General features: G+C 44.3%; 1 protein-coding gene across 1 annotated transcript in view; it reads right to left on the bottom strand.

Moving 5' to 3' along the window:
• The window catches only part of LOC145348501 (complement C4-like), a 105,460-nt gene that overhangs the window by 63,502 nt on the left and 20,532 nt on the right, over positions 1-21,426 (bottom strand). The window contains exons 7-18 of the mRNA XM_080196691.1: positions 20,709-20,796; positions 18,004-18,109; positions 17,322-17,451; positions 15,723-15,838; positions 14,330-14,473; positions 13,415-13,609; positions 12,913-13,107; positions 10,954-11,103; positions 9,140-9,266; positions 6,523-6,594; positions 5,093-5,287; positions 1,064-1,178 (exon numbers count right to left, since the gene is read on the bottom strand). Coding sequence (XP_080052817.1) covers positions 1,064-1,178; positions 5,093-5,287; positions 6,523-6,594; positions 9,140-9,266; positions 10,954-11,103; positions 12,913-13,107; positions 13,415-13,609; positions 14,330-14,473; positions 15,723-15,838; positions 17,322-17,451; positions 18,004-18,109; positions 20,709-20,796 — 1,633 coding nt within the window. The remainder of the gene's footprint in view (positions 1-1,063; positions 1,179-5,092; positions 5,288-6,522; positions 6,595-9,139; positions 9,267-10,953; positions 11,104-12,912; positions 13,108-13,414; positions 13,610-14,329; positions 14,474-15,722; positions 15,839-17,321; positions 17,452-18,003; positions 18,110-20,708; positions 20,797-21,426) is intronic.

Genomic DNA, 21,426 nt, shown 5'->3' with positions numbered 1-21,426 from the left:
AGTTGGGAATCGAACCTGTGTCTCTGGTGCTGTGCAGCAGCAGTGCTAACCACTGTGCCACCATGCTGCCCATGTGCATAAGGTGCCCCTGATTCTCACCCTCATGCCAAATTCAAAGGTAAAACTTCAGGTCTAGGCTACCTTCATAAAACACCTTGGAGTTTCAGGCCTGGGTCGTAACACCTGGCACACCGGTTTCCCCTCCAACTCCCACAGTTATCTCTGTTGTCTACCAAGAATCTAACCCTGGCCTCGCTCCAGTGCCACGCTGCTGCCTTACAGTGCCAGGGAAGCGGTGGTTCAAATCCCAACTTGGTCACTCCCTGCAGTGTTAATTTAAGCCTATTTATGACTAATAAATGAAGATCCTGTCCTTTGGTTATATCATCCATAAAAACAACATTCATAGAATCATGGAATCCCTACAGCGCAGAAGGAGGCCATTCGGCCCATCAAGTCTGTAACCGACCACAATTCCACCCAGGCCCTATTCCCGTAACTCACACATTTACCCTGCTAATCCCCCTGATACTAAGGAGCAATTTAGCATGACCAATCCACCTAACCAGCCCATCTTTGAATTGTGGGAAGAAACCGGAGTACCTGAAGGAAGCCAGTGCAAAAATGGGGAGAATGTGCAAACTCCACACTAGACAGTGACCCGAGGCAGGAATTGAACCTGGGTCTCTGGTGCTGTGAGGCAGCAGTGCCAACCACTGTGCCATCGTGCCACCCAATTAGTGGCATTAGCTCCCCCTTGAAGCTGATGACCTTGGCACTACTCCCGGCAAACTCTCCCCTTTCACTGTCTCTAACTCATTACTCGGCTTTGCCAACTTTCAGTGCTGAATGTAAAATCATTTCCTCCAAGTAATTAGTGAAAAGACCGAACCAATTGCCTGTGGCCCCTGGATAAAGTCCTTCTGTTCGGAGCAAAGTTCAAACAACCCAGCTAAATTCAGCTAAAAGAAAAATCGTACCAATCCCTACAAGGAACCATTGACATTCAATGAAAGTCAGCCCCCACCACCCCCGTTACACTTGAATATGAGATGTCCCTTACGTGTGCTCCATTGCAGCTAAGTTATGATACGTGTACCATTTCCAGCTTTTTGGAAAGCTGCTACGAATTTGGACATCGGTGTCATCAAAGAAATCAATATCATCATTGTCCGCCGCTAAAGTAGAGAGGAAGAGAGTCACAGAAAGCTAACATACAGGTACAGCAGATATTAAAGAAAGCAAATAGAGTGTTGGCATTTATAGCTAAAGGAACACAATATAAAGGCAAGGAAGTACTGTTGCAACTATACAAGGCATTGGTGAGGCCATATCTTTAGTATTGTGTACAGTTTTGGCCCCCGTATTTGAGGAAAGATGTAGTGGCATTGGAAGCAGTTCAGAGGAGGTTCACTAGATTGATTCCAGAGATGAGGAGTTTGTTGTATGAAGAGAGATTGAATAGTTTATACTCTCTGGAATTTCGAAGAATGAGGGGAGATCAAATTGAGGTATTCAAGATGATAAAAGGTATGGATAAAATAGACGTGGAGCAGATACTTCCACTGGTAGGGTATTCTAGGATGAGACGTCATAATTTAGGATAAGGGGTAGCAAACTTTAAGTTCTTTCAAGTTGACTTATTAGTCACAAGTAAGGCTTACATTAACACTGCAATGAAGTTAATTTGGAATTCCCCTAGTTGCCACACTTCAGCATCTGTTTGGGTCAATGCACCTAACCAGCACGTCTTTCAGACTGTGGGAGGAAACCCGTGCAAACATGGGGAGAAAATGCAAACTCCATACAGACAATGACCCAAGCTGGGAATCGAACCCGGGTCCCTGGCACTGTGAGGTAGCAGTGCTAACCACTGTGCCACCCCATAGAGTGAAAACAGAGTTGAGGAGAAACTACTTTTCCCACAGGGTTGTGAATCTGTGGAATTCGCTATCCCAAAGTGCAGTGGATGTTGGGCGAGTAAATTTAAGGAAGAGTTGGATTTTTAATTGGTACTGGGTTGAAAGATCATGGGGAGAAGGCAGGAAAGTGGGGATGAGGAGCATATCAGCCTTGATCGAATGGCGGAGCGGACCCGATGGGCCGAATGGTCTAATTCTGCTCCTATATCTGAGGAAGGAAGGATTAGTGGCTTGATTTTGAATGAAACAAATTGTTCCGTGCTGGAAATGGCCACGCTGGACATGGACAGTGACACACGGCAGGACAAGATTAAAGCAAAATACTGCTGGAATCTGAAACAAAAACAGAAAATGCTGTAAAATCTCAGCAGGTCTGACAGCATCTGTGGGAGGAGAAGCTGTGACGAAGGGTCGTCTAGACTCGAAACATTGGCTCCATTTTCTCTCCCCACTGATGCTGTCAGACCTGCTGAGATTTTCCAGCACTTTCTGTTTTTGTTACATATCACATTTGTTGAAGGTTCACTGAACTCAATGTCACTCAGTATTTGCTGGAGAATGTAACAGGCAGCCTATCCAGTCTCATCTGTCCTGTGCCCCATTTTCTGCCTAACTGTAGCCGTGTTAATGTTTAATGAGCAGTTTCTCTGGGCCAGCGAGGTGTAATCACGACGCTAGTTAACACTGCGAAACTCAGGCAGCAGGATGCAAATTTTTGAAGGGGTTCAATGGGGCAAACAGGCATCTCACAGTGAAATAATAATCAGCACGTTTGGGCCAGTTGTCTGCAGTTTGTGAAAGTGCCTGAACAGCGCCCCCATGGGAGAAAGGTGGAATCACAGACATCAGTTTGCGCACGCTCACATCATTCTGCGCAGTTCCAGAGGGGGTAATAACAGGGGAGTGAGGGCAGCATCACTGATTTACAGCCCCAGCACCCAGAGCAATGAGTTAAGAGTTGCACAATGTTACTGCCTCGAATAGGTAAAGGTCTTTCTTCTGTAAATATGTTTCAAGTAAACGTGATCCCAGGAAATTTAAAAAAAAACCCTCTGTGACTAATTTATTGTTAGAGATTTGAACTTTGCGCCATAGTTTCAGTGCAACCACCTTATGGTTCTGCCCCTCTTTTATTAACATTGACCTCAACGGCAAGAAAAATAGCGAAAAGTGCTAATTGAACCCATCAATTCCTTTTTTGGAAGAATAAACAGGAATGTGTGAGTGTAAATAAATTGGCCACCTATTTACCTTGCCTGATCATTTAAAAGGGGCAATGCTGTATTGCCAGGAATAGCTAAAAGCCCTGGTTGCTACTAGGCCCAAACGACCACAGACAACAAATTGCCCAGTCAGCCCTCATGTCTGGGTCATTAAAAGCCGCACAACAAACACTGGGCAGTTGATTCAATACTACTCAATTTTCCCAACTAGCAAGGTGACATTTTCCCAACACTTCCCCTTTATTTTCAGGGAGGTCGTTAAGCTGATGGGTATCGAGTAATACGCCACCCCCCCCCGCCTACTCTTAACACCATCACTACTAAACAAAGTATTTCTCAAAGATTCTCGGACAAAATCCAAACATCCAGGTACACTAAGCAGCTATGAAGGCAAATGGCATGTTGGCCTTCAGTACAGGAGCAAAGATGTCTTATGCAGCTGCCCATGATCTGGAGTATTGCGGTTCTATGCCTTTTAGCATTGACAAAGGGTCATCTGGACTCAAAACCCTTTTCATAGAATCTTAGAACCCTACAGTGTAGAAAGAGGCCCTTCGGCCCATCGAGTCTGCACTGACCACAATCCCACCCTTACCCCCATATCCCTACATATTATACCCACTAATCCCTCCAACCTACCCATCCCGGGGCATTAAGGGGCAATTTTTAACATGGCCAATCAACCTAACCTGCACATCTTTGGATTGTGGGAGGAAACTAGAGCACTTGGAGGAAACCCACGCAGACACGAGGAGAATGTGCAAACTCTGCACAGACAGTGATCCGAGCTGGGAATCGAACCCAGGTCCCTGGAGCTGTGAAGCAGTAGTGCTAACCACTGTGCTACCGTGCCGCCCAAAACCTGCCAATCTGCCAGACCTGCTGAGATTTTCCAGCATTTTCACTTTTGGTTTCAGATTCCAGTATCCGCAGTAATTTGCTTTTACCCTGGGGTTTTGTGTGCAGCTTTGGTCACTTCATGGAATAAATAGGCGGAGTGCAGAGGAAGTTCGCCACACAGATTCCTGGGATGATAGGATTGTCATTTGAGGAGAGATTGGGTCGACCGGGCCTGTGTTCACTGGAGTTTAATGAGACGGGATCTCATTGGAACCTTTACAATTCTGACAAGGTTGGACACACTGGATGCAATGATGTTTTTTTTTGCCCTGTCTGGAGGTGTCTAGAACAAGGGGTCACAGTCTCAGGATACAAGGTAGACCATTTAGGACTGAGCTGAGGAGAAAGCTCTTCACTCAGAGGGTGAACTTATGGAATTCCTTCCCACAAAAAGATTGTTGAGACCAAGTCATTGGAAATAGATAGGTTTCTGGATTCAGAAGACATAAGTGACTATGGGGAGAGCACGAGAGTATGGCTTTTTTCAAGATTCATATGTGGGACATGGGCTTTGCTGGCTGGCCAGCATTTATTACCCAGCCCTAGTTGCACTAGGAGGGCAGTTGAGAGCATTGCTGTGGCTCTGGAGGCACATGTAGGCCAGACAAGGCAAGGATGGCAGATTTCCTTCGCTAAAGGACATTAGTGAAGGAGATAGGGTTTTCTGACAATTGGGAATAGCTTCATCGTCATCAGTAGATTCTTAATTCCAGATTTTTTTTTACTGAATTCAAATTCCACCAGCTGCCATGGTGGGATTCGAAACTGGGTCCTCAGAATATTACTTGAGTTCCTGGATTAATAGTCCACCGATAATACACAAGACCATCACCTCCCCATCTGATGTTGAGACAGAGGAGCAGGCTCAAAGGGCCAAATAGCCGACTCCTGCTCCTGTTTTTTATGCATTTATGCTTCAATGTTAAAATCGAAACTGTTGAGTTGTAAAAGATCTCTTTCATTGGTGTTTCTGCTTGAGAGTGATGCACCTTTGCTTGTTCACCAAGAGCTGACCCTGCACCTTGACCTCTGTCAGCGAACACGTACCTCTCGCCAAATCATCAGACGTCGTTGCCTGGGCATTCCTCAGCTGCAGAGCCAACTCGCAGCAATTGAGAAAAACCTTCCCGCATTCCTCATCTTTGACTTTCTTTGCGCGATCTTTGCAGGTGCGTTTCATGGGAATTGTGATCATTCCATCAGTGCAGCACTTCCGTAGACGGCGGCTGTTGTACTGATTTGCTGGAACACAAACAGAGCCAAAGAAATGATCAGCTCGGTTCACCTTGTGCCTTGCTCTAACTTTTTTTCACAGAATCAAGAATCTTTCAAACACCGGCAGTGCAGTTCAGCCCATAGAGTCTGCACTGACCCTAGTCCTGTCACCCATCACATTTACCCTTCTAATCGCCCTAACCAATACACCTTGGGATACTAAGGGATAACCTAGCATGGCCAATCCACCGAACCTGCACATCTTTGGACTGTGGGAGAAAGCTGGAGCACCCAAGGCCGGAATCGAACCTGGGTCCCTGGTGCCATGCGGCTGTAGTGCTAATCATTGTGCCAATGGACCATCTTTTCAGGGAATATCTTTTTTTATAAAGAAATACCTTTCATGGGACTTGGGCCTGGTTGGTTACACCAGCATTTGTTGCCCATCCAGAATTATCCTCGAAATTAGTAGCTTCCTGGGCAATTTTAGAGCGGGCAGTTAAGACTTAATCCCGTTACTATGGGTCTAGAGTCACATGTAGGCCAGACTAGGGAAGGACGGCAGATTTCCTTCCTTAGTGAACTAGATGGGATCTCACAACAACCTCTTATGGTTGCCATGGTCAGCATGATTGAGAATACCCTCACTTTTCAGATTCATTCAATGCACTTAAGTTTCACCAGATGTCATGGTGGGATTTGAAGCGGTTACTTCCCCTTCCCCCCACTTTTCTCTTCCCCTTACACCTCCCTTTCCTCCCTCCGCTGCCCCCCTCCCTACCCTGTCCCTCCCCCACCCCCTTTTCTCCCTCCTCTCTACGTCAGTCAGGCCACGGAAGTAGGGAAGCATTGAACTTGGGCTATTTTGCCTCGCTGCCAACAGTTAAAATGATTCGCTGACGAGGGATTTCCCCACATGGTTTATTGAGAGCCTGCAGTTAATGATCCGCAGACTTTAAGCTACTGTCTCGATGCACACTAAGGAAATAAAGTAAGAATGGGGGGAGAGGGAGAGGGCAGGGGAGTGATCAGGACCTAGGAAATTGTGATGTACAAATTAAAACATAATCTCTTTTTGTTCATATTTATTTCGCTGGAGGTGGGAAGATGTTCTTTTTCTATTTTCAAAAGTGGGGAACATGAAAGTTTAAACACAAGTTATGTGCACAAATCACACCGTACAATTTAAAAACCATGTTGAGATTTTCTGAAATGATTTCTGTTTCGACATTCAACGTGTCGGATATAGAATTCTGTCTTACATTTTTCCATCAACAGCCCTTGAAGCTGCAGTGACCTTTTCATTCTTCTATCATCTGTCTTGCAGGAATATCCTGTAAGGGAACAATATTAGTTAATTTGCAAAGAAAACCCCCTGAATCAGCCAGGTTTCAAACCACCAACAGATCTTTGTTGATCAAGGCAAAGTACTGCAGATGCCGGAATCTGAAATAGAAACAGAAAAGGCTGGAGAAACTCAGTAAGTCTGGCAGCATCTGTGGAGAGAGAATAGATCCAACTGTTCGAGTTTTAAGAGATACACTGATTTGAAACATTAGCTTTACTCTCTCTCCACTGTTGCTGTTGGACCTGCTGAATTTTTCCAACATTGTGTGTTTTTGTTTCAGATAGAATCATAGAATCCTCACAGTGCTGAAGGAGGCAATTCGGCCCATCGAGTCTGCACTGACCACAATCCCACTTAACCCCGATTCTTGTAGTCCCATGTATTTACCCTGCTGGTCCCCCAATACTAAGTGGTAATTTAGCATGACTAATCAACATGACCTGCACATCTTTGGACTGTGAGAGGAAATCGGAGCACCTAGAGGAAACCCATGCAGACACAGAGAGAACATCCACACAGACAGTGACCCATGCCAGGAATCGAACCCAGGTCCCTGGCACTGTGAGGCAACAGTGCTAATCGCTGTGCCACCGTGCTGCCTCTTTGTGAATACTACCTCACAAAGCTGAATGTTTTTTTTGTGATCATTATGGTACATCGATTAAATATTAATCATCACTCGCAATGTTAGAAATCTTTATTTGCTTTGTGAGCTGATGGTGATTAAGGGCATGTGTCTTGAACAGCACATAATCGATTCGAGTAACCTGCAGAATTTTGGCTCAGATCCAGCATTAGATCAGATGCAATGCCCTCAGTCTAGTCAGTATGGATCAACTATGTCCCTTCTCTGGGGACCATTCACTGGAACAAATTTGAATTGGTTTTTGGAGCAAGCAAGGAGATGGATTCAAGGCTTGTCCAGTCCACACTGCACACTGGCTCTGTATTCTTAGAAACAAATCATGTCTTTTTTTAAAAAGGCATTGAGTCTGAAAACTGTCAAAACATCATTCACTATCCTGCATGAAAATATTCTTCCTGACATAAGTACATGTACTGGATAAAAAAAACTGATTAATTTCCCACTTATGAGAGCTTTGCACACTCAGGTATCCTGTCGGATACTTCTCTGGGCAGTGAGCATCCCCATTTCTTGGTGTGGATGGATTGTGGCTCGGCTAGGGTGGCCTGCCGAACAACAGAATCCCTACAGAGCTGAAGGAGGCCATTTGGCCCATTGAGTCTGTACCGACTTGCATCTTACCCATGCCCACCCCATCGCCCTATCCCTGTAATCCTGCACATTTACCGTAGCTTATTCCCATAACGTACACATGTTTGGACATGTAGGAATTTAGCATGTCCAATCCACCTAGCCTGCATATTATTGGATGCTAAGATGGAGAGGTGATGGCCTAGTGGTATAGTTGCTGGAGCTTTAATACAGAAACTCAACTCATGTTCTGGGGAATTTGAATTCAATAAAAAGGCTAGAATTAAGAATTTATTGATGACCATAAAATCATTGTTGATTGACAGGAAACAAAACATCTGGTTCACCTTTTGGGAAGGAAATCTGCTGCTGTTACCTGGTCTGGCCTATCTGTCACTCCAAAACCACAGCAATATGGTTGACTTTCAAATGTCCTCTGAAATGGCCTAGCAAACCATTCAGCTGTATCAATCACTACTGCAGTGTCTCAAGAAGTCAGGTCACCACAAGGGCAATTGTAAATAGCCCTAATGCATCTCCTCTGAACCTCTTCTTCTCTGAAGGGAGCAACCCCAGATTCCCTATTCCTCAATGTTTAACTACCATCTATAAACTCCTACACTATTGTTGATGGAAATCTCCTCCGTAAAATCTGCATCCTTGCTCATTCGTGATGTATGGAATGGGACACTGTTCCAGAGGACACTGAAAGACTGATTCAGATGCGTTTGGGGATAACTATCCATTTCTCTTTTATGCTTTGGCTTGTAAAACTATGATTTATACGTTCTGCTTTAAGCCTGGTCAAGTTGTCTTGCCACATGCATTTGTTTATCCGTGTGATGTCCAGAGCGTGAGTTCTCAGCACTACGTAATGTGATGGGGCTCTCTTTAAACTTACAGGCATGAAAATGTGGCAATCCTTGTCCAGAGATGGTTGCTATTTACCACAATTCCTCATTTTCATAGAATCATAGAATCCCTACAGTGCAGAAGGAGATCATTCGGCTCATTGAGTCTGCAGTGGCCACAATCCCACCCAACCCCACATATTTACCCTGCTAATCCCCCTGACACTAGCGTCAATGTAGCATGGCCAACCAACGTAACTCGCACGTCCTTGGAATGTGGGAGAAACCGGAGCACCCGGAGGAAGCCCACACAGACATGGGGAGAATGTACAAATTCCACATTTGAACTGAACCTGGGTCCCTAGTGCCGTGAGGCAGCAATGCTAGCCACTGAGCCACAGTGCCACAGTTTTCACACGCTAATTACATTTTTCTCTGTATCCCGATCTGCAGCATTGGCTTACCATTCCTGATGGTTGACTCGTCAACATTGGAAATAAATGTCAGTCCAGCATCCATGAAAACACGCACACTGTTAGCACCACCTCCGTATGTGCATCCGAGATCATAGGAATTCATCTCTTCAAAGACCTGGTCAGAGGGGAAGGTCAAATTTAGATAGTATACATTCACCCATCAAGCTAGAGCTCACCAATGTGAGGTTGTGATTAACTTCTGTGATGATACTATGCCTTTAATAAATGCATTTGATTGATGTTTCTGTGCTGAATGTGTTTACCAGTCATTTCCATTTTATCAGAACAGTTTTGCCCAAATCCAGAAGTTAAAGTTTATTTATTAGTCACAAGTAGGCTTATATTCACACTGTAATGAAGTTACTGTGAAAACTCCCCAGTTGCCACACTTCAGTGTCTGTTCGGGTACACTGAGGGAGAATTTAACATGGCCAACACACCTAACCTGCACATCTTTGGACTGTAGGAGGAAACCAGAGCACCTGGAGGAAACCCACAAGAACATTCAAACTCCACACCGACAGTGACCCAAGGCGGGAATCGAACCCAGGTCCCTAGTGCTGTGAGGCAGCAGTGCTAACCACTGTGCCACTGTGCTGCCCTAGCACAGAAGTACTGTATTGTTACTGCAGCAAAATAATTGAGCTTAATTGATGCTGTGTTTCTTTTGATCTGAATTAATACAGAGTTCTGGTGATTTGTGTTTTTCCCCGGGATATTGTAGAGTGGGGCTCAATTAGGTTGATTGATAGGTAGGGCCATGTGATTGGATCAGTCAGGCTTTCACAGAGAACTCAAGGCAGTCTGGTTTTAAACTCTTTAGAGAGAGGTCACTTGTTCTGTACCTCTTGCACTCTGAGGACTGGAGACTGGAATCTGCTAGGAAATAAACCTCTTTCTCTGAGGTTCTGATGACTAGGAGTGGAGCTTTCTCTGGAAGTTTCTACCTGAAAATTAAATGACATATGTCTTTTTGGATCACTTTCCAGAAGTGTCAAAAGGCTGGAAATCTGGTACCTACATTAACGTCTTTAGTTTCACAAGAACATAAGTACATAAGAAATAGGAGCAGGAGTAGGCCATCCAGCCCTTCGAACCTGCCCCGCCATTCAATAAGATCATGGCTGATCTGTCGCTGCTCAGTTCCACTTTCCCGCCCTCTCCCCATAACCCTTAATCCCCTCTCTTATCAAGAACCCATCAACCCGCTTCTTAAAAATATTTAGCGAGGCAGCCTCCACCACTTCAACGGGCAGAGAATTCCAGAGATTCACCACCCTTTGAGTGAAGAAGTTCCTCCTCAACTCCGTTCTAAACCGCCTCCCCTTTATCTTGAGGCTGTGCCCCCTAGTCCTACCGTCCTTTCTGAGCGGGAAGAGTCTCTCCACCTCTATCCTATCCATCCCATTCATCATCTTATACGTCTCAATGAGATCTCCCCTCATTCTTCTAAACTCTAACGAGTACAAGCCTAGTTTATTCAGCCTCTCCTCATAGCTCAATCCCCTCAACTCCGGTATCAGCCTAGTAAACCTCCTCTGCACTCCCTCCAGGGCCAAAATATCCTTGCGCAGGTGCGGCGCCCAAAACTGCACACAGTACTCCAGCTGCGGCCTCACCAATGCCCTATACAGCCGCAGCAAGACCTCCCTACTTTTATATTCAATCCCCCTCGCTATATATAATACCATGCTCCCATCCACTCAGTGTAAATCAGCGATCAAGTTTGCTATTCCTAAACTGCCATGTACTGTGATACACAACGTTGAGTCCTGCTGAAGCGTGGATTGGTCATCACTCACCTTCCTGGCTGTAAGTTTATTCTTGTTATTGAGAATATAGATTGCTGTATCAACGATGCCAAGAGCCACATCTCCTCTGTCCTCGATTTTAATGGATAATTTAGCCTTCGCTCCTGGCCGAAATTGCTTGTGCATGTCACCTATTTCAATCTGGAGACAAGAACAGCGTGGCGTCAGGGGCGAATTGGATAATTTTCTGAAGCACAGTATGGTGTGGCCATTCATTGACTGGCCCAGCTTCTCGATGCTACAGTATCAATACTAAAGAACTGGGCCTCCCCCATCCCCAAGTCTAGGAACAGTCTGAAAAGAACAAAGATTGTTTTTCAGGGATAGGATTCCCCGAGAAGCTGGAACATTGGCAACACCTTACATCAAATGGGAGGCTGGTCAGAAAATCCCAAGTGGCTGTACCTTACTGCTTTACCTCAGCAGACAGTTACCACCTCGGGTAACACTCTACTGGCATCAACTTCCCGGGGGAACATCCAATCCCTCTTCCCACTGTTATTCATTGATCACTTGCTGGAGATGGGAAACCGCATTCTCATGCCTTTCTCATCATAGAAACCCTACAGAGCAGAAGGAGGCCATTTGGCTTATTGAGTCTGCACTGACAACAATCCCATCTGGGCCAGTAACCCCACATATTTACCCTGCTAATCCCTCTGACCTACACATACAAGGACACTAAGGGACAATTTAGCATGGCTGATGCACCTAACCCACTTTGGACTGTTGGAGGAAACCAGCGCACCCGCAGGAAACCCACGCAGACACGGAGAGAATGTGCAGCCTCCACACAGACAGTGACCCAAGCCGGGAATCAAACCTGGCCCCCTGGAGCTGTGAGACAGCAGTGCTAACCACTGTGCCACTGTGCCACCCACGGCGAAGGAGGTTGTCTAATTGAACAGGCTTCTGAAGATCCACATACACTCCACTCCTGCCATTATCTCTGATAGAGAGATCACAGCTTTACAGTGTGAAATCATTGCTTTGTATCAATTCTCCTCAGTTAGTCTGGAAAGACAAGTTTAAGTTTATTCATTCGTGTTGCAAAAGTAGGCTAACATTAGCATTGCAATAAAGTTACTGTGGGAATCTTCTAGCCATCACCCTCTGGCACCTGTTTGGCTACACTGAAGGAGAATTTAGCACAGCCAATGCACCTAAGCTGCACGTCTTTTGGAAGAAACTGGAGCACCCGGAAGAAACTCACTCAGACACTGCGAGAACGTGCAAACTCTGGACCCAAGCCAGGAGTTGAACCTGGGTCCCTGGCGCTGTGAGGCGGTGATGCTCACCACTGCACTACTTTGCTGTAAGAGTGAGGGTTACCCTGCGCCCATGCATGATGAACCTAACAATATGATGTTGATCATTTGCAAGATGGCATATCACTGATCGTGCTAATCGGTAGAAGTTCAAGACATTCCTCGATCTGCATCCTTTATATGCTCTGCTGGAATAAACATACACACACGGCATCTTTAAATACAAGGGTCACATTATCTTTTTGTTATATCATTTGTTCATGAGATGTAGACATTGCTGGCTGGGCTAGCATTCATTTCTTATCCCTGAGGGTATTTAAGAGTCAACCACATTGCAGTGGGTCTGGAGTCTCAGATAGACCAGACCAGGTAAGTGCAGCAGATTTTCTTCCCTGAAGGACATTAGTGAACCAAATGGGTTATATGACAATAAACAATGGTTTCATGGTGATTGTTAGATTGCAGATTTTTGTTGAAGTCAGATGATGGATTCTGTAAGTGCACACGGATTTAGTCTTGGCTCAGCCTTGGGGGGCTGAAGGGGCTCTCTGTGCTTTGTTCATGATCTGTCATAGCTTGATTTGAATCCAGGTCCCCAGAGAATTACCCTGGATCTCTGAATTACTAGTCCAACAACAATGTCACTGCCCCACTGCCTCCTTTAAATGTGTTATATCCATACCTTTCCTTCGCAGACATCCTTAACATCGATCCAAGCCGAATTTGCCACAATTTCTGTGCTCCCCCCAGCATTTGTGTAATAGTAAATGACCAACCGGAATGCTGGGACCATAGCGGTGCTCAGTGAGATGTGAAGGATTGTGAGTTCGTTCTTCGCAACTTTACCCATTTTGAGTATTTTGCCTTTGCTGATAACCTACAGGGAAACAGGAACTCCTAAGTTAGAAGATGCATTGTCAACCAACTCACAAAATGGGGTACAATCCTAGTTGACCTGTATACAGTTATGCACCTGAATACAATGCGTCCATTTGCATGAATGTGTGTATATGCGTCTTTGTATATTCCACTATGCACTATTGTGTGGCAGAGTGCATGCATATGATGATCACCTCCCAAATCAGGAAAGGAACAATAAAAAATGTCATTATTCTATCATTAATTATTTCAATATGTGGATAAATTGAGCTCCAAGTGCAATCGCAATATAATAATGTGCTCACCAGATAATAAAAGAACCCGGAATTTGTCTCTGTAGGAGTGACAGCTGTTATAGCTGTAGAAAAGGAGCTATGTGGATCAAATATCTGATGTGGTACATTGATGTGGAGGTAGCTCTTGCTCTTGGAATGGTACATCCGCACAGTTTTCGTTGCTTCACTGATTTCTCTTCCAGGGGTTCCATCCCCAGCGATCACCTGGCAGACCAAGACACACCAAGTTTTAATCAAGTTCTCCTCCCTTGGATGTTCTCATTCAGACAGAAAATGGATATTCCTCTACCCAGAACTTGATGGACAACTGATTTACTTAAATATCAATACATTGCTGGAAAATTGCCTACACAATCATAATTTCACAATATACATGAATAATTTGGAGGAAGGAACTGAAGGCAATGTTGCAAATGATCCAAAGATATGTAGAGGGACAGGTTATACTGAGGAAGTAGGGGTGAGGGGGCTGCAGAAGGATTTGGACAGGTTAGGAGAGTGGGCAAAGAAGTGGCAGATGGAATACAATGTAGAAAAGTGTGATGTTATGCACTTTGGAAGACAGAATGGAGGCATAGACTATTTCCCAAATGGAAAAATGCTTAGAAAATCAGAAACAAAAAGCGACTTGGGAGTCATTGTTCAAGATTATCTTAGTTAAGAGTCAACCACATTGTTGTGGCTCCTGTATTCAGTGTCCTGACCAAGCATGCTGAATGCCATCTTCACCACTCTGTCCACCTGTGACTCCACTTCCAAGGAGCTATGAACATGTACCCCTAGATCTCTTTGTTCTCTAACTGTTGTTGAATTCAATGTTGATTTGTTCTGACCTATTTTTAGGATTTGTTCCCACCGCATTCTAACACTTTCACTCAATAAATGACAACTTACAGGCCTTCAGATAAGAACATGTTTTCCTACCTTGATGTCAAAAGCATCTGTATTGACGGGGGACGGCATTGATAACATGACTTGGCCATTTCTCTGGGTCATGTATGCTTGTCGTCCTTCTAACTTAACAGGAACACCTGAGGCAGGAGATCCATCAGGATACGTTACCTGGACCTGCAAGGCAAAACAGAACCGTTCATAAAGAAACATCATTCATTTCGTCAGCAAGATGGGCGGAGATGATTTCGGAATTTGGCCTCCCACACTAACAGAAATAGCCCTATCGTCCTTTTCCTGAATGGGGCATTCAGCTATTTTGGATGAATTGATTCATTCCATGGGTCATGTTGGACTTTGTTCTTACCATTAACTTTCCAGGAATGACCCAGCAGTTCTACACACGAAACAACCAAAACGTTACTGCCAATAAAGGGTGATGACTTCTTCATTGTGATCGGGCCATTCAAAACCATTTCCCCCCACCCTCCTTTGCTCTCCAACATCATCTAAAAATGTTGTGTACTTTCCCTTCGAGGGTCACTTTGGCCTAATCGTAACATTCATACATATGGGAGTGGAGAACTTGAGTTTTTCCTCTCCCAATGTAATCTTCAAAGAGGGTGGATGAGAATCCACGAGGAACATCGTAAAAATAGGGTGGTATGGTGGCACAGTGCTTAGCACTGCTACCTCACAGTGTCAGGGACCCGGGTTCAATTCCCGGCTTGGTCACTGTCTTTGTGGAGTCTGCACATTGTCTGTATGGGTTTCCTCCCAGTGCTCCGCTTTCCTCCCACAGTCCAAAAGGCGTGCTGGTTAGACGCATTGGTATGCTAAATTCTGCCTCAGTGTACCCGTGTAGGCGTCAGAGTGTGGCAACTAAGGGATTTTCACAGCGACTTTATTGCAGTGTTAATGTAAGCTGACTTGTGACACTAATAAATAAACTTTAAAAGGCACCCAAATCTCGAGATTCCCACTGATCTAAGGGGAATTTAAGCTCTGAGTTCATGAAACTCTGTCAGAATTCCAAGCCTAATACTGACCAAATTTAGAGTAGGCGTCTGCTCCACAGCACAGCGTTGTTTACAATGCAGCACCAACTAATACTACATTGACAATATATTTAGTGACATTATGTGGTCTCCAGGTGGCAAAGCCAATCCAGGTTGGAATCATCTTCTGAAATGGATACTAATATGTATAATATGCGTAATGTTGTTAAAGTTTCAACAGTATGGATCCATGTGTTATACCTGCAAATGTGTACTATATTGACAATAGTGGCTGGATATTTGAAAACATTTACTTTTTGCTTGTTAATGTCGGCCGTATTACTGTCTAAATAAGCAGAAGCTAATGATGAATCGTTCATCCCAGGATGAATTAACGCACTGTTTAAACCCTCTGTAGACATACTTACCAGCGCAGAAAATGGAACTTTAGGTATGAAGTAGCCACTTGTCTTTGTCAAATCAATTACATAGGGCGAGGAGACAAACTTGATATTTCTGATTTCCACTTCCTCCATTTGTCCACCTGTAGGCAAACGGAATGATATGTTAATTTTACGTGACGGATTTACTTTACCTGTTTAAATTCATACTATTTTGTTTAACTTGAGATGAAGTAACAGTACAACTTTTTGTGGGAGGATAGACAGACACATGGATAGATAGACAGACAGATGGATAGACAGACAGACGAACGGATGAAATGGATGGGCAAATGGACGGATGGATGGATGGGTGGATGGACGGATGGATGGATGATCCCCAAGGAAGATTAGATCAGTTGCAACCAGTCCTTGCATGTGACGTGGCTTACACACCAACTGGCTGTTGGATTTCTATTGCCTATCACCAGAATCAGTGGAAAGATACCACTTATATTAATATAAAGAATATATTCATTCAAGTAGTGTGGGCATCATTAGCTAGCATTGATTACACTTGAACCAAATGTTTGCAGGGCCATATATCTACCCCAACACGATGTGCTTCGGGTCACATCTGGACCAGGTGGGTTGTTGCAACAAGTGAAACACTTTCTTGGTCATCATTAGACTTTTGATGTCTTACTTTGATTGAACTGCGGAGGTAAGATTCGAATGTGGGTCCACAAGGACTTACCTTGTGTCTCTGAATTATTAATCCAGAGCAGGCAGCTGCAGCATGAGGTAAAGAAGGCAAATGGCATGTTGGCCTTCATTGCGAGAGGTTTCGAGTACGGGAGCAGGGATGTGTTGTTGCAACTATACAGAGCCTTGGTGAGGCCACACCGAGAGTGTTGTGTGCAGTTTTGGTCTCCTTTTCTGTGGAAGGATGTTCTTGCTCTCGAGGGAGTGCAGCGAAGGTTTACCAGGCTGATTCCGGGGATGACGGGACTGATGTATGAGGAAAGATTGTTTTTGGCTGGAGTTCAGATGAATGAAGGGGGATCTCAAACAGACTTATAAAATTCTAACAGGTCTAGACGGGGTAGATGCAGGGAGGATGTTCCCGATGGTGGGGGGGGGTGGGGTCCAGGAGCGGGGTCACAGTCTGAGAATTCAGGGTGGATCATTTAGGACGGAGGTGAGGAGACATTTCTTCACCCAAAGAATGGTGAGCCTGTGGAATTCATTACCATAGTAGTTGATGCCAAAACATTGGATGTATTCAAGAAGCGGCTGGGTATAACACTGGGGATGAATGGGATCAAAGGTTATGGGAAGAAAGCAGGATTAGGCAACTGAGTTGGATGATCAGCTATGATGGTAATGAATTGCGGAGCAGACTCGAAGGGCCAAATGGCCTCCTCCTGCTCCTATCTTCTATGTTTCAATGATTCTATGTTAATCTAATGACAATGCCACTACGTTACTGCCTCACCTTCATGGCAAATTCAATCGATGCAATGTCAGAACGTCGACCATGAATGAGAACTGGGTGCGACCTCATCACCTGTGCCCACATCGTGGGACTAACTCTTTGAAAAAAATGCATCCAAAATTGGATAGAGTTGCAATGAGTTCACTTACTGGATATTTCAAAAGCTGTTACTGCCATGTAGAGATGGTGTCCCACAACGTCAGTCTTATTTGTCAAAGATTGGATCTTTTCCAATAGCATTTCTGTTTTTAGGAAAGACTCAGCCTGTCCGGCCTTGATCTATAAATGAAAATCAATGTTCATATTATGCAACTACACTTTAGTGCATTTATTTGTCGGCAGAAAAGTAAGTTTGAGCAACAGATGTGCTGGCACAGTAGGTGATAATGCAGATGAACAATAGTTCCAACCTGCGTTCAATGGGACAAGCCAGCAATAAAGTTTTGTTTCTACTTCTCATAAGTTAAAGATTTTTTTCATTAGTCACAAGTAGGCTTACTTTAATACAGCAATGAAGTTACTGCAAAAATCCCGTTAGTTCCCACACTCCGGCGCCTGTTTGGGTGCACTGAGGGACAATTTAGCAAGGCCAATGCACTTAACCAGCGCGCCTTTCAGACTGTGGGAGGACACCGGAGCACCCGGAGGAAACCCACACAGACACAGGAAGAATGTGCAGATCCCACACAGACAGTGACCCAAGCCGGGAATCGAACCCGGGTCCCTGGTGATGTGAGGCAGCAATATTAACCATTGTGCCACCGCGCCAAGTAAGGTACTTATTGCTGGCTAACGCCGAGTTCTGAAGGTGCGCAATGGGAAATTTCTCACATTCAACTGCTGCTCCAGTCCCCGAATGAAGGTCCGCTGGTTCTTTTGGTCAATAATTCCAAATCTCACGTAAGCCATCCCTTCCACTGCCTTACCATATGTATGCCTTTAACAAATAATAGGGAGTCAACTTGACTGAAAATAAAATGGTCATTTAACAGCAAGTGTGTCTACTGAGCCACACAGACTAAACACTTAGTTTTACTTCCTAGCTTGTGCTTAGTCCTGTCATCTCAGCCAGGTACCATTTTTTTTCAAAGTAACTTAGCAAGTGGACAAAGCAAATTTGAATTTCCCAATTGATTACAGAGTTATACAACGATCAACGGATTTACGGAAAATTGGATTGCAGAGATATTACTAGAATTTGGATTGTAAATAACGTATAGTCTTCTGGGGTAGTTAATGAAGGGATAGAGTACAAGAACAAGGAGGTTATTCTGAATTTACACAAAACACTAGTTCGACCTCAGCTGGAATATTGGGCATAGTTATGGGTTCCACAATACAGGGAGGATATGAACACATTGGTGAGAGTGCAGAAGAGGTATCAAAGAAGGGTTCCTGGATAAGAATCACAGAATCCCTCCTGTGTAGAAAGAGGCCATTTGGCCCATCGGGTAGGCACTGATGACAATCCCACCCAGGCCCTATTCCCACAACCCCGCACATTTACCCTTCCAATCCTCCTCACACCAGGGTCAATTTAGTGTGGCCAATCAACCTAGCCCACACATCTTGGGACTGTGGAAGGAAACCAGAGCACCCAGAAGAAACCCCCATAGAATATTCAAACTCCAAACAGACAGTGACCCAGCTGGGAATCAAACATGGGTCCCTAGCACTGTGAGGCAGCAGTGCTAACCACTGTGCCACTGTGCCGCTGGAGAAACTTCAGTTACGAGGACAAATTGGAAAGGTTGGGACTGTTCTCCTTGGACAGAAGGAGGCTGAGAAGAGATTTTATAGAGGTTTTCAAAAGCAGAGGGGCTGGACGTAATAGATTGGAAGAAGCAGTTCCCACTCATAAAAGAATGGAGAATGAGAGAGCAGAGGTTTAAAGTGATTTGCAAAGGAAGCAAATGGAATGTGAACAAAGCCTTTTTCATAGAGCAAGGGTTGGGCCCTGGCAATTTTGTGGAGGCAGGTTCAATCGAGGCATTCAAGAGTATATTAGATGATGACTTGAATTGATAGTGTGCAGGGATACGGGAAAAAGCAGGGCTATGGCACTAAGTTATGATGCTGAGCCAGCGTAGTCACTGTGGGCCAAATGGCCTCCTTCTGCACTGCGACAATCCTGTGATTCTGTCTGCTCAAAAAATCAATTACCTGTCGGGAAATTGCAACTTAAAGGTTAAAAAGTCAAAATTGTTGATTTATTAGAGTCACAATTAGGCTAACATTAACACTGCAATGAAGTTACTGTGAAAATCCTCACGTCACCACACTCCGGCGCTTGTTCGGGTACGCTGAGGGAGAATTTAGCATGGCCAATGCACTTAACCAGCACATCTTTCGGACTGTGGGAAGAAATCAGTGCACCTGAAGGAAACCCGTACTGATACAGGGAGAATGTGCTAACTCTGCACAGTCACCCAAGCTGGGAATCGAACCCGGGTCCCTGGCACTGTGAAGCAGCAGTGAGCACTGTGCCACTGCGCCACCAATCAAGATCGCCCAAACTCCCCAACTGGCTGCGTAAACATTTAGCGGATGTCTAGTGAGCAACATCTTTGGTTTTATAATCTCTGAGTAATGTCATTAAAAGGCAAATAAAGCATCTAAGTTAAAACAAAAATTAGTTTGGGGCATTTACACAGTCCACAGTCATTAAGAAACTAATTGGAACTTTCTTTAAAGAATAGTCTGGGAGAACAGTTTGTGTATCAGAAAGAAATAGACTTAAATACGGTTGAGTGTAGGAAAAAATCCAATGAAGATATATCTCCTATTATCTACTTTATGTGGAGTTATAACAACAACTATTCCACATCTGATATCACCATAAAATACAGAGAAATGATTGGGATAAAATGAACACAGTTAAATGAGAGCAAGAATTTGCAGCAATTTCATGTGATTAATGTAATGAAATTGAATCTTCTAATAGAGCATTTGCCACTGACCTATAAAAAGCGATGCTAGTTTATTTATCAGTGTAACATGTAGGCATACATTAACACTGCAATGAGGTTACTATGAAAATCCCCGAGTCACCATACTCTGGCGCCTGTTCGGGTACACTGAGGGAGAATTTAGCATGGCCAATGCACCTAACTTGCACATCTTTTGGACTGTGGAAGAAACCCACATGGGGAGAAAGTGCAGACTGCGCACAGACAGTGACCCAAGCCGGGAATCGAACCCAGGTCCTTGGTGTTGTGATGCAGCAGTGCTAATCACTGTGCCACCGTGCCACCCATCATTAGGAACGATGAACAGGTGCACGATGCAGGGTTTAAAAAACATCCGAAGGTTGTAGGGATGGAGAGGGGTTAGAGGGGAAAGCAGAGAGAAAGCAAGATAGCAGTGTATGCTAAATTTCCAGAAGTCGTCACTTGCTAAGAATAGTTTCAAAATTCTTCTGTCTTGACACCAGTTTTACAGGTTGGACACATATTACAAAAGCAACCTTTCATTTCTGTCCCAATAATATCAACAACAGTGTACTTGTACTGTTTTATGACAGAACACTTACTTACCATGCTGAGATGTTGAATTTGAACTCATCACTTGTATTCAGATAAAACATTACCTCCGTCTTCACCTCAACCTTGAAACTAGGCAGAACTAAGAAACATGATTTACTCAAACATAACCGGCCACATTCTGAGCGATTGGACACAGCGGACAATACAATCCTTAAGTACGAGTCCAGTCCCACTGCGGGGGCGGGACGCAGAATTCGGCGGATAATCCAAGGGATTGTTGACAATGGAATTTCCAGCCCTGGGACGGGTGGGACAGAAAATCCAGTGCAACCAACAAAGCATGCAGAAAGTTTACCCTCATCAGTTAATGTGGTACCCATAAGATTACAAGCAACTATTGTAACTTTTTAGCCACACTAAATCTATGCAGTATCAGATGACCAGTCGAATTTACCCCCCATTGTAGTCGGGAGAAAGCCTCTTATGGCGAATTGTAAAAGATGAAGCCCCCCTTAATGTTACTCGGCTTATACTATAGGCACAATGTGCTTATTTACCAGGGTGCGTTATATCCTATTTAAAGTGTCCCACTATATTCCAAACAGGAACATGTTTCTATCAATAAAATGTACAAAAAACATACTGAATGTGTTCCAAATATGAAACACATTAGCAATGGCGTTGCTGGGGTTAAAATGGCCCTGTTGGCTTTGCTTTTTTGGGATATTAGCTTAATGGTTGCATAAAATATGACATGAAACTTATTTTT

Source organism: Carcharhinus amblyrhynchos, chromosome 9 (genome assembly GCF_965287045.1).
Source record: "Carcharhinus amblyrhynchos chromosome 9, sCarAmb.v2.hapA, whole genome shotgun sequence".
Taxonomy (NCBI): Eukaryota; Metazoa; Chordata; class Chondrichthyes; order Carcharhiniformes; family Carcharhinidae; genus Carcharhinus; species Carcharhinus amblyrhynchos.
The sequence above is the reverse complement of the archived record's forward strand: the minus strand, read 5'-3'. Positions and strand labels throughout refer to the sequence as shown.